Consider the following 19,609-nt stretch of genomic DNA (forward strand, 5'->3'; position numbering starts at 1 on the left):
CAGCTTCTGGAGTTTAAAAAAAAATATCAACGGGTGTTGAATATTTTGAGTGACTTTGCTGCATCAATTGAGATGAATAAATTTTCCCCCTTTAATCTGCTAATGGGTCTATATTTCTCCATTCCATTTAAATTTTTTTAAAATTTGATAAATATCTTTTGCTATATGTTTCTTCTCAGGTCTCCCTTCTCAGTTATCCCCCTTTACCTTCCATTGTTGGTTTTCTCTAGTCTCTTCCTTTTCTTTTTACTGTGTTCTCTTCAAGCTCTTGCTTTTTGGAGTTTTCCCAGGATATCAAAGGTTGGGGGGATGGCAACATGGTTTTCAGACAGTGTGTCTCCCCACAATCTGCTTCTCTCTACAAGCTTGTTTGAAGCCAAGTTAAAGCAATGGATAGAAGACGGCAGCGCGGGTGCCAGACCTGCCAATTTCCAACTGCACACCAAATCCCCGAACATATGCTTGAGGCCCCTGCCTTTCGGTTTCATAAATAAAACCCTGTCCTGACTACCTCCAGGACTGGATGGAAACTCGGATGAGTAAATATGGTAGAACGACTTTGCAAACTAGCACCCTATTCACACGTAAGGGGTTGCTCTTGTCACCGAGACTGTTAGAGGCAATATGAATTAACAGAAATAGCTTGGATTTTGAAGCTAATGGAATCTAGATCCATTCCTAACCAGCAGTGTGACCTTATTATGTAACCTTACTGAACCTGTCTCCATCCATCTCTACAAAGAACGTGGCACAATGTAGGAACTCAGTGAATTTTCGTGATTAAAAGACGAGATAATACAGGTGCATAATCTGCAAAACATAAAATACTCCATAAATGGAAGCACTAAATCTTCCCCGAGCTCGAGACTCCAAAGGCCCTGGGCCCAGCACCAGTAACAAGCACCCAGGTAAGTAGGTTGGCTGAGAGAAGAGGGCTATAAAGAAAAATTCTTTCCTGAGCTTTGAATCCCCACTGTCAGGCTTCAATGGAGCGCAAAAGTTCCTAAATTTGGTGAGAAATGGCAACATTACCAGGGAATGAACAGACCAGGCCACTCACATCCACGTGAGGGCTCCAGGAGCCACTTCCGGGCCTAGTCAACCACGACCAGGAGAGGCAGCGCTGGAGCCTCAATCACGTCGACGGAAAACAAGTGCACTCCCTACTGCAGTCACCAGGAGGCGCTAGTCCCGCCTGTCTCCCGGCACGTGTCCTCGTTTGCGCACGCGTCATTTCTTTCCTCCAGCGTCCCCGCCCCTTCTCCTCCGGCCGCCACCAGTTACGCTTGGCCAGTTGCGTTCGTGCGGCGACGTCCACGCATTTTCTGACGTAGCGAGCGACGGCGGGGAGCCGAGCGGAAGTCCAGCAGTGTTGCCGCTAGAGGAGGGGAGGGGTGAGAAGCATAAGTGGCACCGGAAGTGGAATTAATCCGCCTACCTCTCCTGCGCCTGCGAAACAGAAAAGACAAGGCGCCTGTCGGGCGGGGTGTGGCTTCGGGTGGCGGAGAACGCTGCGATTGGCCCTCGGCCGTGGCGACAGCGACGATTGGTCCCTGCGTGCAGAGCGCGGTGAGAGTGGGTGGCGGCCGTTGGAATTCAAAAGTGGCGGGTGTGGCGCGGGGCTGGTAGCGGCCGGAGCCGTGCGAGTTCTCTACCCTGCTTCGCGAGCGGGCGAGAGAACGCGAGTCCCAGGATCCCCGGCACCCAGTTCTCTTCCACTGCATTCCCCCGGCGCGTGTGGGACCGAGGTGGACATGGATCCGCAGGTGAGTAGGGGCGGCGCAGGTGTCCTGCCCTGGGGATGGGGACGACGGCTGACCGCTCCGATGCTGTCGCGCCCCCGGCTCCCGGTCGGCCTTTGTCATGTCTACCGGGAGAGCGAAGGTCCGTGCGCCCCCGCACAAGTGGAAAGGGGCGGAGGCAGGAGTGGAGACGGCTTAGAGCACCCGGGGAGGTCGGAAGGGACGTTTGTCTGCCCTCCCCCAGCTTCAAGTCTTTGGAGCCCCTCCCTTACTTTCATGTCTCCGAGATTTCCCATTTCGAATTCTCAGCCTCGTCTGACACATTTCCACTTCTTTATTCCTACTCAGGGTGTGATTGCAGTGTGTAAGAAGGGAGAGTTCTGATATGACTTCTTCCTTTGGGGACATGGTGTCTGAGGCCACATCCTTGCTGAGGTCCTTTTGTGTTAATCGCCTCTCCTTATCACTGCTGCTTCGGAGTGTAGGAAAGGGAGAAGGAGAGTAGGGTAATCTGGGCCAAAAGACTTCTCATTCTCTCTCTCCTTTCCCAAATTGTGCAGATTCGTGCCCAATGAAACTGATTGATTTAGTTCTTTCTCTTAAATGGTGCCCTGCTGCACCCCACAACCATATGCAGCTTCCTGTCTCCAGTGAAGAGAGATGAATGTGTGTGACAGCTGGAGTGTACTGATCTCTGGTGCCAGGAAAGGTCTCCTGCCTGAATCCTTTGTTTACTAGTATTTCACGTTCAGGTTTCCCTGAAGTTAGCATTCAGCCTTAAGAGAGATTCTTTCTCTCGTGACAACCAGAGAGCAGAGTAGTATGATGTGACAGTAAGAAGTAGTAAAAGCCTTCTCAGATCTATTAATCAAGTATTTATTGAGCACCTACTACATGCTAGGCGTGGTTGTAGGTACTTAGGATGCAGCAGTGAACAAGGGACAAATCGTTGCCATCATGGAGCTGCCATTCCATGGGGATACAGACAATAAATGTAATAAATGAATTATATAACTGCCAGAAGGTCGTAAGTGCTGTGGAGAAAAGGAGAAATTCAAGGTTGAGGACGTAGGGGAGGCCAACTGGCGGGATAGAGTATTAAATAGGGTGGTCTCAGTAACCCCCATGGAAAAGATGAGTTGAATAAAGACTTGAAGGAAGTGAGGGAGATAGACAAGCAGATAGTGAGGGAAGAACATTTCAGGCAGAGGGAATCTGCTAGAGCAGAGTCCCTAAAGAGTTGTAAGGAGGGAAGTGTGGCTGGAATGAAGTGAGCAAGGGGAAAAGTTGTGGGAAAGGAAGTCAGGTAATGGGTAGTGGGGTTGCTGATCACAGTTTGTCCTTGTGGGGGTTGTTGTGAGGACTTTTACTCTGAGTGAGATGGGGAATCATTGGATGATTTTAAGCAGAGAGATAAGATTTGTTGGGTCCAACAGATTTTCGTAACCATAGCACCATTGCCTTTTTTTTTTTTTTTTTGAGACAGGTTCTCTTTCTCTGTTCCCAGGTTGGAGTGCAGTGGCATGATCATGGCTCACTGGAGCCTTAACTTCCTGGGCTCAAGTGATCCTCCCACCTCAGCCTCCTGAGTAGCTGGGACTACAGGCAGCTGCCACCATGCCTGGCTGATTTTTTGTATTTTTAATAGAGACAGGGTTTTGCCATGTTGCCCAGGCTGGTCTGGAACTAACTCCTGGGCTCAAGCAATTCGCCTGCCTCGGCCTCTGAAAGTGCTGGGATTACAGGCATGAGCCACCGTGCCCTGCAACATTTTTTTTTTTGAGAAGTAGTCACGCTCTGTCGCCAGCCTGGAGTGCAGTGGCGCGATCTCGGCTCACTGCAACCTCCGCCTCCCGGGTTCAGGCGATTCTCCTGCCTCAGCCTCCCAAGTAGCTGGGACTACAGGTGCCTGCCACCACGCCCGGCTAATTTTTTGTATTTTTAGTATAGACAGGGTTTCACCATGTTAGCCCGGATGGTCTCAATCTCCTGACCTCATGATCCTCCCACCTCGGCCTCCCAAAGTGCTCGGATTACAGGCATGAGCTACCGCACCTGGCCAACATTTTTTATTGTCGTGACTAGGTGGGGGGTTGCTACTGGCATCTAGTGGGTAGAGGGCAGGGATGCTGCTAGGCATCTGACAGTGTACAGGACTGCATTGGACATTGTCAAATGTCACCTTGGGGATAAAATCACCCCCAGTTGAGAACCACTGGTTTATGATAATCTAGGTGCCAGATGATGGTGTCTTAGGTCAGGGTGATAGCAGTGGAAGAAACAGTAAAAAGTGATTGAATTCTGGATATATTTTGAAGGTACAATCAGCCATGCTTTGCTGACAGATTAGATGTGGTATGTAGGAGAAAGAGAGGACTCTGGGTTTTTGGCTTGAGCAACTGAAAGATGGAGTTATATCAATTAAGATGGAGAAAGCTGCAAAAGGAGCAAGTTCAAAGCAGGGTTGGACATCAAGAGGTCAGTTATTAGACTTCCAAATGGAGATGTTTTTTTGATACGGAGTCTCTCACTCTGTTGTCCAGGCTGGAGTGCAGTGGTGTGATCTCAGCTCACTGCAACTTCTACCTCCCAGCTTCAAGCAATCCTCCCACCTCAATCTCCCGAGTAGCTGGGATTACAGGCACGTGCCAGCACACCTGGCTAATTTTTGTATTTTTAGTAGAGACAGGGTTTTGCCATGTTGGCCATGCTGGTCTCGAACTCCTGAACTCAAGTGATCCGCCCGCCTCGGCCTCCCAAAGTGCTGGGATTACAGGCATGAGGCACCACTCCCAGCCTTAAATAGCGATGTTGAGGATGCAGTTCAGTATAGGTGCAGGATCGAGGTCTGAGCTGGACATATAAATTTGGAAACTGTCAGCATATCAATGATATTTAAAGGCATGGGAGTGGATAGTGAGTATAGATAGAGAATGCTGTTAAAATCTGGAGAGATGAGGAGGACCTGCCAGTGAGGTAAGAAAGGGTGGTCTCCTGGAAGCTACCTGAAGAAAGCCTATTAAGGAAAAGGGAGTAATCAGTTGTATCAAATGCTGTTTGATGGGTCAAGAAAATGAAGATAAAGAATTGACTTAGCAACATGAAGTTACTTGTGATCTTGAGGATAGCAATTTCGATGGAATAGTGGGAATGAAAGCCTGATTGCAGTGGGCTTAGGAGAGAAATTGGCCACGATGAATACACTAGAGGTAATACTTTAGAGTTTTGCTGCGAAAGGCGGCAAGGAAAAAGGATAGTACCTGTTAGGGAAAGCAGAGTTCAGATTCTTTTAGTTTCGAAGAAATAATAGAGTTTGTGGTATGCCAATTGGAGTGATGCCATAGAGTACAAAGCTGATGGTGCAGAGGTGAGAAGGGAGGATTGCTGGAGGAATGTTCCTGAAATTGGGAGGATTTGGTGAGTCCAGGATTTGGTGAGGAGGGATGGGAATGTGATGCATATATGAAAGGGTTGCCTTAGGAGCAGGGCCATCCACCTCTGATCTTGTGGTGAGGTGGATGTAGGCAGGGTTGCATGAATATCTGTTCTTATAGAAGGTTAAGTGCTTTTGCTTCTCACTGTGGAAAGTTGGAGGGCATCATGCATGTCTAGCTTTATATTAATAGATGGGAAAAATATATATACTGTGGTCTTTGGAGTTGTCCTGAATAAACAAACCTTTAAACACATTTTCTGAACCAACATAAATTCCAAGGAGGTAGGTCTGTAGCAGATCCACTACGGTAGTGTAGAGAGGAGGAAGGGCACAGGTTATTTTTAAAAATTAGTGTTTGACTTTGGAATACTTAAAGAAAAATTTGGTTTCCATACTATATTTGATTACACTAAATTAAAATAAGCATTCTTTGTGCACACTTCTGTAGGTGGCAGGAAAAATGCTACCTCTTTTTTTCCCTTTTTATTTTTATAGAAGCCAATGGTATGGATATATCACAGTTTAAGTATTGCCCCACTGATGAACATTCAATTTCATTCCTTCAAAAACTGTAGAGTCCTACCATGTAGCAGACATTGTACTAGGCCCTCTGGTTATATAGTTATGAACAAAACAGATGAATTCTTATGGTGCTCACAGTCTTATGTAGGGGTTATGATAATAAAAACAAAAGAAAACAGTGTATCAGGTTGTTTCATGATTTTTAAAAATAATGATGGTCTGTGAACTTCCTTGAGTAAATCTCACTGTATCACGGGTAGCTCAAACTCACTTTCCCAAAATTGAACTTAGCATCCATGAAACCAATCCTGCTGGGTCCAGTAGCATGTGCTTGTTGTCCTAGGCACTTAAGAGGCTAAGGCAGGAGGATCACTTGAACTCAAAGTTCAAAGCCAGCTTGGGCAACCCTGTCTCAAAAACAAATAAACAAAAACCAACTCTTCAGGTACTCAGATCTCTGTGTTATTTCTTTTCTTTTTCTTTCTTTTCTTTTCTTTTTTTTTTTTTTTTTTGAGACAGGATCTCAGTATGTCGCCCAGGCTGGAGTGCTGGAGTGCAGTGGCATGATCACGGCTCACTGCAGCCTTGATCTGGGCCCAAGCCATCCTCCCACCTCAGCCTCCCTTGTAGCTGGGACCACAGGCAAATGTCATCTGGTTCGCTAAGGTGGATGTCTGCCTAGCTTAGCCCTCAAGCTTCTAGAATAGCCCCTTTCAACTAGGTTCCATGAGAATTAAGTTCTTTTTTTTTTTTTTTGAGACCGGAGTCTCGCTCTGTCACCCAGGCTGGAGTGCAGTGGCACAATCTTGGCTCACTGCAAGCTCCGCCTCCCGGGTTCACGCCATTCTCCTGCCTCAGCCTCCCCAGTAGCTGGGACTACAGGCGCCTGCCACCATGCCCGGCTAATTTTTTGTATTTTTTAGTAGAGATGGGATTTCACCGTGTTAGCTAGGATGGTCTTGATCTCCTGACCTTGTGATCCGCCCGCCTCGGCCTCCCAAAGTGCTGGGATTATAGGCGTGAGCCACCGCGCCTGGCCAAGTTCTTTTTTTTTTTTTTTTGAGACGTAGTCTCGCTCTGTCACCCAGGCTGGAGTGCAGTGGTGTGATCTCGGCTCACCGCAACCTCCACCAATCGTTCAAGCGATTCTCCTCCTCGGCCTCCCAAGTAGCTGGATTACAGGCACATGCCACCATGCCTGGGTAATTTTTGTAGAAACAGGGTTTCACCATGTTGGTCAGGCTGGTCTTGAACTCCTGACCTCAAGTAATCTGCCCGCCTCAGCCTCCCAAAATGCTGGAATTACAGGCATAAGCCACCATGCTCGGCCAGAATTAAGTTCTAATGCCCCCCTTTTTTTTTTTGAGACGGAGTCTCACTCTATTGACCAGGTTGGAGTGCAGTGGCGTGATCTCGGCTCACCGCAACCTCTGCCTCCCAGGTTCAGGCGATTCTCCTGACTCAGCCTCCCGAGTAGCTGGGATTGCAGGCATGTGCCACCACACCCAGCTAATTTTTGTATTTTTAGTAGAGACGGGATTTCACCATGTTGGTCAGGCTAGTCTCAAACTCCTGACCTTGTGATCTGCCCACCTCCGCCTCCCAAAGTGCTGGGATTACAGGCGTGAGCCACTGCACCCGGTCCAGGTAAAACATTTCAAACGGCTCAGTAAATGTTGCCTGATTCTCCCAAGCAGTCTTCAGCCCTCACATATCTTCCACTCTCTCCCTTGTTTATGATTCTCAGCTCCAGCCAAAAGGCCAGTTGGTTTCTTAGCCATGCTCTGTACATATTTGAATTTTTGCCTTCCAGGAAGAGCATCCATTCCTCTCTGCTTGTTTGAGTCCCACCCTTAAAGTTAGTCAAGTCCAGCTTTTCCCCTAGAGGTTATTCCCACTTTTAGGTTACGTCCCCACTTCTGTTCATGCTGTCTGGCACATAATTCAGCTTTTGGCACAAGTGGTGCTCAGTGCTTGGTGGTGGTGATGTTGACAATTGAGGCTGGGGGCCAAGATGGGAAGTTCTTGGGACATTTGGGCTCCTGGGTATTGTCTTAAGGGTCTCTTTTCCCAACAGAGGTCCCCCCTATTGGAAGTAAAGGGGAACATAGAACTGAAGAGACCTCTGATTAAGGCCCCTTCCCAGCTGCCTCTCTCAGGAAGCAGACTCAAGAGGAGGCCTGACCAGATGGAAGATGGCCTGGAGCCTGAGAAGGTGAGCTGGGCATGGAGAGCTGTGCATGTGTGTGGGGTGTGTGTGTGTGTGAAAGAAAGGAGAGAGAGAGTATAAACCATTAGGGAGGGTGACTATGGACCTTGTCTTTATCTTTCCCCAGAAACGGACAAGAGGCCTGGGTGCAACGACCAAAATTACCACATCCCACCCAAGAGTTCCATCCCTCACTACAGTGCCACAGACACAAGGCCAGACCACAGGTGGGCTCTCAGGATGGATAGACTCCAGGGACATGGAAGGCCAGTGCTCTTCAACTCACTTGTTTCTTTTCTTTCAATTTTATTGTTTTTTTTTTGAGACAGAGTCTCGCTCTATCGCCCAGGCTGGAGTGCAGTGGCTCAATCTCACTCACTGCAACCTCCTCCTCCCAGGTTCAAACGATTCTCCTACCTCAGCCTCCCGAGTAGCTGGGATTACAGGTGCCCACACCACGCCCAGCTAATTTTTGTATTTTTTTTTTCAGTAGAGTTGGGGTTTCGCCATGTTGGCCAGGCTGGTCTTGAACTCCTGACCTCAGGTGATCCACCCGCCTCTGCCTTCCAAAGTGCTGGGATTATAGGCGTGAGGCACCACACCCAGCCTATTTTGAATAGGTAATAACATTTCATTTGGTTCAAAATTCCAAAGGCACAAAGGTTGTTGTATAGTGAAGTTTGCTTCCTATTTCTGTCCTCCAGCCACCCAATTCTGCTACCCAGGGCAACTGTGTGTTCTTCCAGGGAAATTCTATTGGTATTCAAGCAAGTAAGACTATACTCCCCCACCTTTTTTACATAAATGGTGGCATACTTTAGACATGGTCCTGCTTTTACTTATCTTAATCCAAATTGCTTTTTGGCATATGGAGTACAGTTGGCCCTCTGTATCCGTGGGTTCTGCTTCTGCAGATTCAACCAACCATCGGTTGAAAATATTCAAGGAGAGTGGGCACAGTGGCTCATGCCTGTAATCCCAGCACTTTGGGGGGCCAAGGTGGGTAGATTACCTGAGGTCCGGAGTTCCAGACCAGCCTGGCCAATATGGTTGAAACCCTGTCTCTACTAAAAATACAAAATTAGCCAGACGTGATGGCCCGTGCCTGTAATCCCAGCTACTCTGGAGGCTGAGGCAGGAGAATTGCTTAGAACCCAGGAGGTGGAGGTTGCAGTGAGCCGAGATTGTGCCAGCCTGGCGACAGAGCGAGACTCGGTCTCAAAAAAAAAAAAATGAGAAAATATTCATGGAAAATAAAAAATAAAACCAAAAAATACAGTATAACAGTTATGGTCATGTGTCACTTGGCAATGCAGATACATTATCAGAAATGCATTATTGTGGAAACATCATAGAATGTACTTACTGAAACCTAGATGATCTAGCCTGCTACACACCTAGGCTATCTGCGATAGCCTATTGTTCTTGGGCAACAAGCCTGTGTGGCGTGTTACTATACTGAAGCACGGTAGGTAACATAACACAGTGGTAACCATTTGTGTATATAAACATACCTAAACATAGAAAAGGTACAGTTAAAATACAATATAAATGATAAAAAATGGTACACCTGTACAGGGTACTAACCATTAAATGGAGCATGTTTGAATGGAAGTTGCTCTGGGTGAGTTAGTGAGTGGTGAGTGAATGTGAAGGCCTAGGGCCTTACTGTACACTGCTGTAGACTTTAGAAACATGGTACAGTTAGGCTACATCAAATTTATAAAAAATAGTTCTTTTATAATAAATTAACCTTAGTTTACTATAACTATTTTACTTTATAAACTTAACATTTTTTTTCCCACTTGCCAAGGCTGATGTAACATTTTAATCTTTTTTTAACTTTTTTTTTTCGACCAGTTGTCAAATGATCCTTTATTGAAATATTTTCCTTTGTGCTTAACTAGCTGGGCATTCCACAGCACCACTGTTGATGTCATCTATGATGTCATGAGGGTGGCAGCCATCAACATTACAGCCCATAGACTGGGCAGTCCCCGGGATCTCTTTAATGGTTCCAGAGAGTTCTCTGGCTAAGGATCGGTGCCGCATCTGTCGAGCAGTGTTGACGATCTCATCAAAAGTGACATTCCCATTGTGTTTAATGTTTTTCTGTTTCTTCCTGTCTCTTGGTGGTTTCTTGAGGGCTTTGATGATCGGGGCAGAGGCAGAAGGCACCACCTCAATCTGGGCCTGTCTGTTCTCAATGGTCAGTTTCACTGTAATCCTCAGGCCCTTCCAGTCACCCGTTGCCTTGGCAATGTCATCACCAACCTTTTTTGGAGACAGACCCAGGGGGCCGATCTTGGGGGCCAGGGCAGAAGTGGCACCGACTTCACCTCTGGTGCACCTCAGGTATACGACCTTGATCTTGTTGGGGTCGAACTTTGGCGGCATGGTGGAGGCAGCTGGTGTCGGATGAACCCAGATTCAGGACGACCGAAGAAAGTTGCACCTTGGCCTCCTCCGAGCCGAAAGCCGAGAACTTCTCTCTTTTTTTTTTGAGATGGAGTCTCGCTCTGTCGCCCAGGCTGGAGTGCAGTGGCACAATCTCGGCTCACTGCAAGCTCCGCCTCCCGGGTTCCCGCCATTTTCCTGCCTCAGCCTTCCGCGTAGCTGGGACTACAGGTGCCCTCCACCACACTTGACTAATTTTGTTTTTTTGTATTTTTAATAGAGACAGGGTTTCACCATGTTAGCCAGGATGGTCTCGATCTCCTGACCTCGTGATCTGCCTGCCTCAGCCTCCCAAAGTGCTGGGATTACAGGCGTGAGCCACTGCGCCCGGCTAACTTTTTGACTCTTGTAATAACAACTGAAAACACAAACATTGTATAGCTTTACAGAAATATTTTATTCCTTTATATCCTTATTCCTCATGCTTTTTTTCTATCTAAATTTTGTTTTGGGTGGGGAGCATATATTCAGGGCAATATGAATCTCTGTCTCCTGGCTTGAAAATAAAATTTTTGTTTTTTGTTTTTTGTTTTTGAGACAGAGTCTCGCTCTGTCGCCCAGGCTGGAGTGCAATGGCGTGATCTCGGCTCAGTGTAACCTCCGCCTCCTGGGTTCAAGTGATTCTCCTGCCTCAGCCTCCCGAGTAGCTGGGACTACAGGTGTGTGCCATCACACCCAGCTAATTTTTTGTATTTTTAGTAGAGATGGGGTTTCACCGTATTAGTCAGGATGGTCTCGATCTCCTGACCTCGTGATCCGCCCGCCTCAGCCTCCCAAAGTGCTGGGATTACAGACATGAGTTACTGCGCCCCGCCTGAAGTTCTTTTTTTAATTTAAAATTTTATTTATTTGTATTTTTTCTGAGAAATAAGCTTAAATTTGAAAAATTCTAAATATTATTTTGCTTTTCAAACTTTTTGTTAAAAACGAAGAAATATACACATTAGCCTAGGCCTACATAGGGTCAGGATCATCAACATCACTGGCTTTCACCTCCACATCTTGTCTCACTGGAAGATCTTCAGGGGCAGTAACACACATGGAGATGTGACTTCCTGTGATAACAATGCCTTCTTCTGGATTGCCTTTTTTTTTTTTTGAGACGGAGTCTCGCACTGTCGCCCAGGCTAGAGTGCAGTGGCATGATCTCGGCTCACTGCAAGCTCCGCCTCCTGGGTTCACACCATTCTCCCGCCTCAGCCTCCCGAGTAGCTGGGACTACAGGTGCCCGCCACCACGCCTGGTTAATTTTGTTTTTGTATTTTTAGTAGAGACGGGGTTTCACCATGTTAGCCAGGATGGTCTCAATCTCCTGACCCCTTGATCTGCCCACCTCGGCCTCCCAAAGTGCTGGGATTACAGGCATGAGCCACGGTGCCTGGCCTGGAATGCCTTTTGAATGACATGCCTGAGGCTGTTTTATAGTTAACTGTTTTTGCAAATAGAAGGAGTATACCCTAAAATAACAATAAAAAGTACGGTACGGTAAATATATAAACTAGTAACATAGTCATTATCATTATTAGGTATTATGTACTATATGTAATTATATGTGTTATACTTTTATACAACTGGCAGTGCATTAGGTTCGTTTATATCAGAATCACCACAAACAGGTGAGGAATGCTATGACATTACCATGGCTATAATGTCACTAGGCAATAGGAATTTTTAGCTCCATTATAATGTTACAGGGCTACTGTTGTATATGCAGTCTGTCATTGACCGAAATGTCATTATGGGCACATGACTGTATTAACATAGCATTTACATTGTGTTAGATATTCTAAGTAATCTAAAGATGATTTAAAGTATATGCGGCTGGATGCGGTGGCTCACGCCTGTAATCCCAGCACTTTGGGAGGCTGAGGCAGGCAGATCACCTGAGGTCAGGAGTTTGAGACCAGCCTGGCCAACATGCTGAAAACCTGTCTCTACTAAAAATATTTTTAAAAAAATTAGCCAGGCGTGGTGGCGCTTGCCTGTAATCCCAGCTACTCAGGAGGCTGAGGCAGAAGAATTGCTCGAACCCTGGAGGTGGAGGTTGCAGTGAGCCAAGATCGCGCCATTGCATTCCAGCCTGGGTGAGAAGAGTGCAACTCCATCTCAAAAAAAAAACCAAAATGGAGGCCAAGGCAGGCAGATCACCAGAGGTCAGGAGTTTGAGGCCAGCCTAATCAACATGGTGAAACCCTGTCTTTACTAAAAATACAAAATTAGCTGGGCGTGGTGGCGCATACCTATAATCCCAGCTACTTGGGAGGCTGAGGCGGGAGAATCGCTTGAACCCTGGAGGTAGAGTTTGCTGTGAGCTGAGATCATGCCATTGCACTTCAGCCTGGGCAACAAGTGAAACTCTGTCTCAGTCAATCAATAAATAAAGTATATGGGAGCGTGTGCATAGACTATATTTAATACTATATACCTATTTATGTAAGGGACTTGGGCATCCTTGGATTTTGGTATTCTTGGGGGGTGCTGGAATCAACCCCTTTTGGATACTGAGGGATGACTGTAATTTCTGGTTCTAGGGGAGGTATCATTAGGAGCTGGCCAGACTTAGGGATAAGGGAAGGAAGTTATCTTATTTCTAATTCTGAGAAAAGCACTTCTTCTGCCCCTGTCCTAGCAAGTGTACATGCCATCTTAAGAATGATCATTCTACCTTTGCTCTCTCCCATCTCCTGGGCAGCTCAAAAAGTTTCCAAGAAGACAGGACCCCGGTGTTCCACAGCTATTGCCACAGGTAACTGTGCTCAAGAGCTGGGTCTGAGAAGGGATTTGGGGTATGTGTAAAGGGAGAATGATGGAGGTGGAGGGACACTGGTCCTGTAATTCCTAAGTCACCTTCTCAATTCTCTAGGGTTGAAGAACCAGAAGCCAGTTCCTGCTGTTCCTGTCCAGAAGTCTGGCAGAGGTGACAAACATAACCACTGGGTGAGAGGCTGGGATAGGGAAGAGAAGATGGTGAGTGCCCAGAAAAATCCATTTGGTCTCTAAGGGGAAGGAGATGTAGCATCAGGTGTGGATCCCGTAAAGGCTAGAAGGGAGGAGGGATAGAGAGCCTAGACTCCACTGACCTTTGTCCTTTCTGTGTTCATCTTAGCATCAGGTGTTCCTCCCATGGCAGGAGGGAAGAAACCCAGCAAACGTCCAGCCTGGGACTTAAAGGGTCAGTTATGTGACCTAAATGCAGAACTAAAACGATGCCGTGAGAGGACTCAAACATTGGACCAAGAGAACCAGCAGCTTCAGGACCAGCTCAGAGATGCCCAGCAGCAGGTCAAGGCCCTGGGGACAGAGCGCACAACACTGGAGGGGCATTTAGCCAAGGTACAGGCCCAGGCTGAGCAGGGCCAACAGGAGCTGAAGAACTTGCGTGCTTGTGTCCTGGAGCTGGAAGAGCGGCTGAGCACGCAGGAGGGCTTGGTGCAAGAGCTTCAGAAAAAACAGGTGGAATTGCAGGAAGAACGGAGGGGACTGACGTCCCAACTAGAGGAGAAGGAGGTAAGGGCCAGATTTTCACCAGATGTCAGCCCCGCTTTCCTGGCAGAGGTCATGCCTCCCCTCCCTTCCAGGTACCCCTCAAGTCTGGGCTGAGAACTCCTGAGCACCTATCTTTAGCAGTATAGGTGCTGCTGAAGATACCTCTCTCTTCTACCTTTCTGCACCCCAGCCCACTCCTGACTGTCTTGCTTTCTGCCACCCTTCTTCCTACCCTTGACTGTTTGCAAAGCTCCCATTTAGATCTGTGTCTTCCTTAGTCCTCCATCCCTCTTTCTTTGGGTTCCCATCCTGATCACAAATTCCTGTGGTACTCTCTTTCCCTCCTCCCATGTCCACTTGACTCCTTCCTGGTGAGCACCAACTAGATTAAGTTATTTGCAGTCTCTTAAATGACTCAACTTTCACTTCTGGGCATTCTGCATATGTGCTTCCCTCTTTCTGGAATGTTCTTTGTGTACTACATCCTTCCTTGGTTCACTCCTGTACTTCTGGGTGTCACCCTAGATATCATCTTCCTTGTGCTCCTCTTTGTGCTTGGGCATAACCATAGCACTCCCTGTCTTAGTACCATGATTCCTTATTTTCTCATCTTTCTTTGTTTACCAGACTTTGAGGTCCTTTTGAGCAGGGACCTCACCTCCACCCACTCCATACGCCACACAGTTTGTTCTTATTCTTGGTTGCATCTTACCCTCTGTGTATGTTGTGTTCTCTTCTGGGCAGAGGAGGCTGCAGACATCAGAAGCAGCCCTGTCAAGCAGCCAAGCAGAGGTGGCATCTCTGCGGCAGGAGACTGTGGCCCAGGCAGCCTTACTGACTGAGCGGGAAGAACGTCTTCATGGGCTAGAAATGGAGCGCCGGCGACTGCACAACCAGCTGCAGGAACTCAAGGGCAACATCCGTGTATTCTGCCGGGTCCGCCCTGTCCTGCCGGGGGAGCCCACTCCACCCCCTGGCCTCCTCCTGTTTCCCTCTGGCCCTGGTGGGCCCTCTGATCCTCCAACCCGCCTTAGCCTCTCCCGGTCTGACGAGCGGCGTGGGACCCTGAGTGGGGCACCAGCTCCCCCAACTCGCCATGATTTTTCCTTTGACCGGGTATTCCCACCAGGAAGTGGACAGGATGAAGTGTTTGAAGAGATTGCCATGCTTGTCCAGTCAGCCCTGGATGGCTATCCAGTATGCATCTTTGCCTATGGCCAGACAGGCAGTGGCAAGACCTTCACAATGGAGGGTGGGCCTGGGGGAGACCCCCAGTTGGAGGGGCTGATCCCTCGGGCCCTGCGGCACCTCTTCTCTGTGGCCCAGGAGCTGAGTGGTCAGGGCTGGACCTACAGCTTTGTAGCAAGCTACGTAGAGATCTACAATGAGACTGTCCGGGACCTGCTGGCCACTGGAACCCGGAAGGGTCAAGGGGGCGAGTGTGAGATTCGCCGTGCAGGGCCAGGGAGTGAGGAGCTCACTGTCACCAATGCTCGATATGTCCCTGTCTCCTGTGAGAAAGAAGTGAGGACCCATGGGCACTGGAACTGGGAAATGGGGAGGAGTGGGCAGGGTGCCACGAGATGGAGGTAGAGGGAGAAAGGAGCAGGAGAGAATTGAAGGATGAAGTGCGAGTTATGAGGATGGGTTACCACATCCCGTTTTGGCCTGTGGGCTGTCGGTAGATCTGCCTTAACCTGGGAGTGGCGAGGGAGTGATGCATCTGCCAAAACGAGGAGGGTCACTACATCTCATGTCTCATCTCCTTGCTCAGCTCATCCTAGCCATGCTGGCCTCCTGGCTGTTCCTCAACCAGCTAGTCGTGCTCCCCATCTCAGGGCCTTTGCCTGGATGCTCTTTCCTGGAGATCTTGGCTATCCTGTCAAAACTTGTGTTCCCCACCCCGCCTTTATACACTCCCTATTCTATGTATTCCTTACCATTTTCGGACATACTGTGCATCTTATTTTGTTTCTTGACAGGCTAGAAAGCTTCAAGAGGGTGGGGGTGGGCTCTTATTCATTTCCATACATATTACTATGTACTGACTTCTGCCTGCCTTTTTGCCCCTTCTGCTCCCATCCCCAGGTGGAGGCCCTGCTTCATCTGGCCTGCCAGAATCGGGCTGTGGCCCGCACAGCCCAGAATGAACGGTCATCACGCAGCCACAGTGTATTCCAGCTACAGATTTCTGGGGAGCACTCCAGCCGAGGCCTGCAGTGTGGGGCCCCCCTCAGTCTTGTGGACCTGGCCGGGAGTGAGCGACTTGACCCCGGCTTAGCCCTCGGCCCTGGGGAGCGGGAACGCCTTCGGGAAACACAGGCCATTAACAGCAGCCTGTCCACGCTGGGGCTGGTTATCATGGCCCTGAGCAACAAGGTGGGAATGGGAGTGGGGTGAGATACGGGACCTGGGGGACAGTTGGGGTTGGCTGTGCAGAACCCTGCCTATTCCTAAACACCTGTCCCCACCTCAATCATCTAGGAGTCCCACGTGCCTTACCGGAACAGCAAACTGACCTACCTGCTGCAGAACTCTCTGGGTGGTAGTGCTAAGATGTGAGTGAAAGGGACAGATGGAAGGGGTCAGGTAGGAACTGTGTTGGGGTGAGGGGTAGAAAGGGGAACAGTGGAGACCTGTCCAGGCTCTGCTGGCCCCTAATGCTGGGGTTGGGCGTATTCTCTTTTCATAGGCTCATGTTTGTGAACATTTCTCCACTGGAAGAGAACGTCTCCGAGTCCCTCAACTCTCTACGCTTTGCCTCCAAGGTGCGATTACCACCAGTCAGCCTTGTCAGGACCCGTGGGTGGTTGTAGGCTTCTCCATTCCAATCCCTTTTGTCTTCTAGGATAGGGAGCACATTTGTGCAGAAAGGTTTTACATTTGCAGGTATCTGAGGCACTGCTCACCTGGTTCCATTTTTAATTATTAGCTTTTGAGTTAAGTTTTTTAAAAAACAGGTGATTAATTTAACCTGAGAAAGCTGATTAAAAAAAAAAGAAAAGGTGACTAAAAGGTCTAAACTGGTTGGGCGCAGTAGCTCATGCCTATAATCCGAACACTTCGGGAGGCCAAGGCAGGAGGATTGCTTGAGCCCAGGAGTTTGAAATCAGTCTGGGCAACATAGTGAGACCCTGTCTCTACAAAAAATAGGAAAATTAGCTGGGTGTAGTGGCTCACACCTGTAGTTCCAGCTACTCAGGAGGCTGAGGTGGGAGGATCACCTGAGGCTGGGAGGTGGAGGCTGCAGTGAGCCGTGATCCTACCACTGCACTTCAGCCTGGGTGACAGAGTAAGACCTTGTCTCAGAAAACCAACACACAAAAAATCCCTAAGATTCCTCCCTATCAGCATACAGAGATCATTATTTTTAGGTCTGCCTAGACTCCACTATGTAGCTGCACCAAAATTTATCCACCAGTTCCCTCTACTGGACACTTGGATTGTTTCCACACTTTTTTAGTCACAAACAAGGCCACGTTGACTAACTTTGTACATACATCATTTTGTATTTTTTCGGTTACATCTAACCAGGGAAATAGTCCTTGAAATGGGATTACTGGATCAAAGACTTAGAGGTTTTTCAGACTATTCCAAATAGTGTGAATTCAGACTCCAAACCTCATGAGGGTCAGCCAGTGGCTATATGAATTCTCACTAATGAGAATTCCTTCCACTAGAATCTCCTTCCACTAGTGTTAAGCAAGTCAGAAAGTTTCCTTACTGTCTGCCTCCACGGTAATTTTTTTCTCTGGTACACCCTCCTCCTGCGCGTATAGCCCTTTGATGGGCTCTGGCTTTATTTGAGGTCTGATCAGGTCTGTCCTGCTGTGCGCTTGGGCCTCCTCCCAGTCAGCACTGATTGTTGCTGTGGAGTAGCCAGCACCTGCACCCTGATCTGGTATTCTACTTTGATGAGGGTTTCCCTCACTATCTTGCAAGTTCAATTTTAGAGGGTGGTGATTTTTTTCTAACTTTTTATTAATGTTACACCAATGTAACATTCAACAACATGAACTTTAATATCCTCTAATACCCAGTTTATGTTAAATTTCACCCAACTGTCTCAGAAGTGTCTTTTATACATAATAGGTTTGTTCAAATCAGGATCCAGGCAAGGGCCACCCACTTGGTTGAAATGTCTCAAGTTCCACAACCCTATCCCACACTGCCACTATTATGTCATTTGTTTGTTGAAGGTCATTTGTCCTATAGAATATACTGTTCTGGATTTTGGCTGGTTGCTTCCTCTTTCCCCCATACTTTCACTTATTTATCATATTTGGGTGTTGTCAACCTGACCCATCCATTTACAAGCTCCTTATTGACTTTTTCACCTAGTGATTTTATCCAGCAGTGACCATACCTGGATCCTTTATTTCATTAAGGGGTTTCTAAATGGGGATTTTTCTAATCTTAGTTGTTCTGCATTGGTTAGTCACGATTCTTTTATGAAGACATTTGCCTTGCCATCTACTTGGTTTCTCTGAAATTCAATTCATACAGGAAAAACAAGATAAATGCTGAATTATTTATTGATTTTCAGTATTGAGTTGATATCCTAGCAGCTTCCAAAGGTGACCAATGAATGTTTATCTGAGGGTTATCTTTATTTTTATTTTTTTTTTGAGACAGGGACTTGCTCTGTTGCCCAGACTGGAATTCAGTGGCTCAATCATAGCTCATTGTAGCCACCAAAAGTGTTTCTTTTGGTGCATCTTTCTGATGCTCAAATTGCCCCATCTTTGGCCAATAGGAACCTCCTGGCCGGGCGCGGTGGCTCATGCCTGTAACCCCAGCACTTTGGGAGTCCGAGGCGGGTGGATCACGAGGTCAGGAGATCGAGACCATCCTGGCTAACACGGTGAAACCCCGTCTCTACTAAAAATACAAAAAATTCGCCGGGCGTGGTGGCGGGCGCCTGTAGTCTCAGCTACTTGGGAGTCTGAGGCAGAATGGCTTGAACCCGGGAGGTGGAGCTTGCAGTCAGCCGAGATCGCGCCACTGCACTCCAGCCTGGGCGACAGAGCGAGACTCCGTCTCAAAAAAAAAAAAAAAAAAAAGAGCCTCCTTCACCTTCAGATTGGTGCCAGTGTCCTTTAGACAGAACTCTAGTAGTCTTTTCAGATTCAACTTGTACATTTCCTTCCCCAGACTTCAACTGATCCATTTTCTAAGGAGTCCTAGTTCCTAAATGGGTGTTATTACTATTTTATCTCGGTTTAAGTGTTTTACAGTGGGAGAGGTTGGAGGTCTCTAGTACAGGGTATTGCTGGAAATGAAAGCCTCCTTTCTCTGCTCCTGTATTTTCTTCTGGGGCTTCCATCTCTTCTCAAGCCTTTTCACCTCCTCCAAACCTAGTGTGCAGAGGAGAACAAACCATAACTGGCACCAGCCTGAACCAGCCTTTGGAGGCCTTATTTCAGTATTTCTGAGGGCAGCCCTAGCATTGGAGGATGGGAGATCTTGGGAAAAATGTTGTATTGGTTACGCTGCAAACTTTTATCCTGTCTCACCCCTTGCCCCCAGGTGAACCAGTGTGTTATTGGTACTGCTCAGGCCAACAGAAAGTGAAGACGGATCCAGATCTGTGTGTGTGTGTGTGTGTGTGCGCGTGTGTCCGTATGTCTATGTATCGGGTGAGGGGTGGGAGGGTTGCTGGAGGGTGCTTTATTGGGTGGAGGGCACCATGTCCCAGGGCTATCAAATAAAGAATAGTTTTTTTTTTTAATAAAGGTTTTATTAGCATTTGCCCAA

At 47.8% G+C, this 19,609-nt stretch overlaps 2 protein-coding genes across 12 annotated transcripts; one reads left to right on the top strand and one right to left on the bottom strand.

Moving 5' to 3' along the window:
* The first annotated feature begins 1,119 nt into the window (after positions 1–1,119).
* On the top strand, positions 1,120–19,609 carry KIFC1 (kinesin family member C1). 11 transcript variants are annotated; one of them, XM_054685705.2, is made up of 12 exons: positions 1,120–1,569; positions 7,778–7,915; positions 8,037–8,136; positions 13,059–13,112; positions 13,230–13,283; positions 13,473–13,873; positions 14,597–15,376; positions 15,941–16,231; positions 16,337–16,410; positions 16,545–16,620; positions 18,609–18,684; positions 19,382–19,609. In XM_054685705.2, exons 2-12 carry the CDS (start codon positions 7,889–7,891, stop codon positions 19,561–19,563), a joined length of 2,115 nt encoding a protein of 704 aa, XP_054541680.1. In that variant the 5' UTR covers positions 1,120–1,569; positions 7,778–7,888; the 3' UTR covers positions 19,564–19,609. The 11 variants fall into 11 exon arrangements, 8 of the variants coding, with proteins under 8 accessions (XP_054541680.1, XP_063668964.1, XP_518406.5 ...); XR_010157978.1 differs by having other exon boundaries at positions 1,319–1,766; positions 16,337–16,441; XM_024357149.3 differs by having other exon boundaries at positions 1,319–1,766.
* Positions 9,754–10,379, bottom strand: LOC746985 (large ribosomal subunit protein uL11-like). The gene has a single exon (XM_054685708.2). It carries the CDS (start codon positions 10,304–10,306, stop codon positions 9,809–9,811), a length of 498 nt encoding a protein of 165 aa, XP_054541683.1. The 5' UTR covers positions 10,307–10,379; the 3' UTR covers positions 9,754–9,808.

The sequence above is a fragment of the Pan troglodytes genome, chromosome 5 (genome assembly GCF_028858775.2).
Source record: "Pan troglodytes isolate AG18354 chromosome 5, NHGRI_mPanTro3-v2.0_pri, whole genome shotgun sequence".
NCBI classification, from domain to species: domain Eukaryota; kingdom Metazoa; phylum Chordata; class Mammalia; order Primates; family Hominidae; genus Pan; species Pan troglodytes.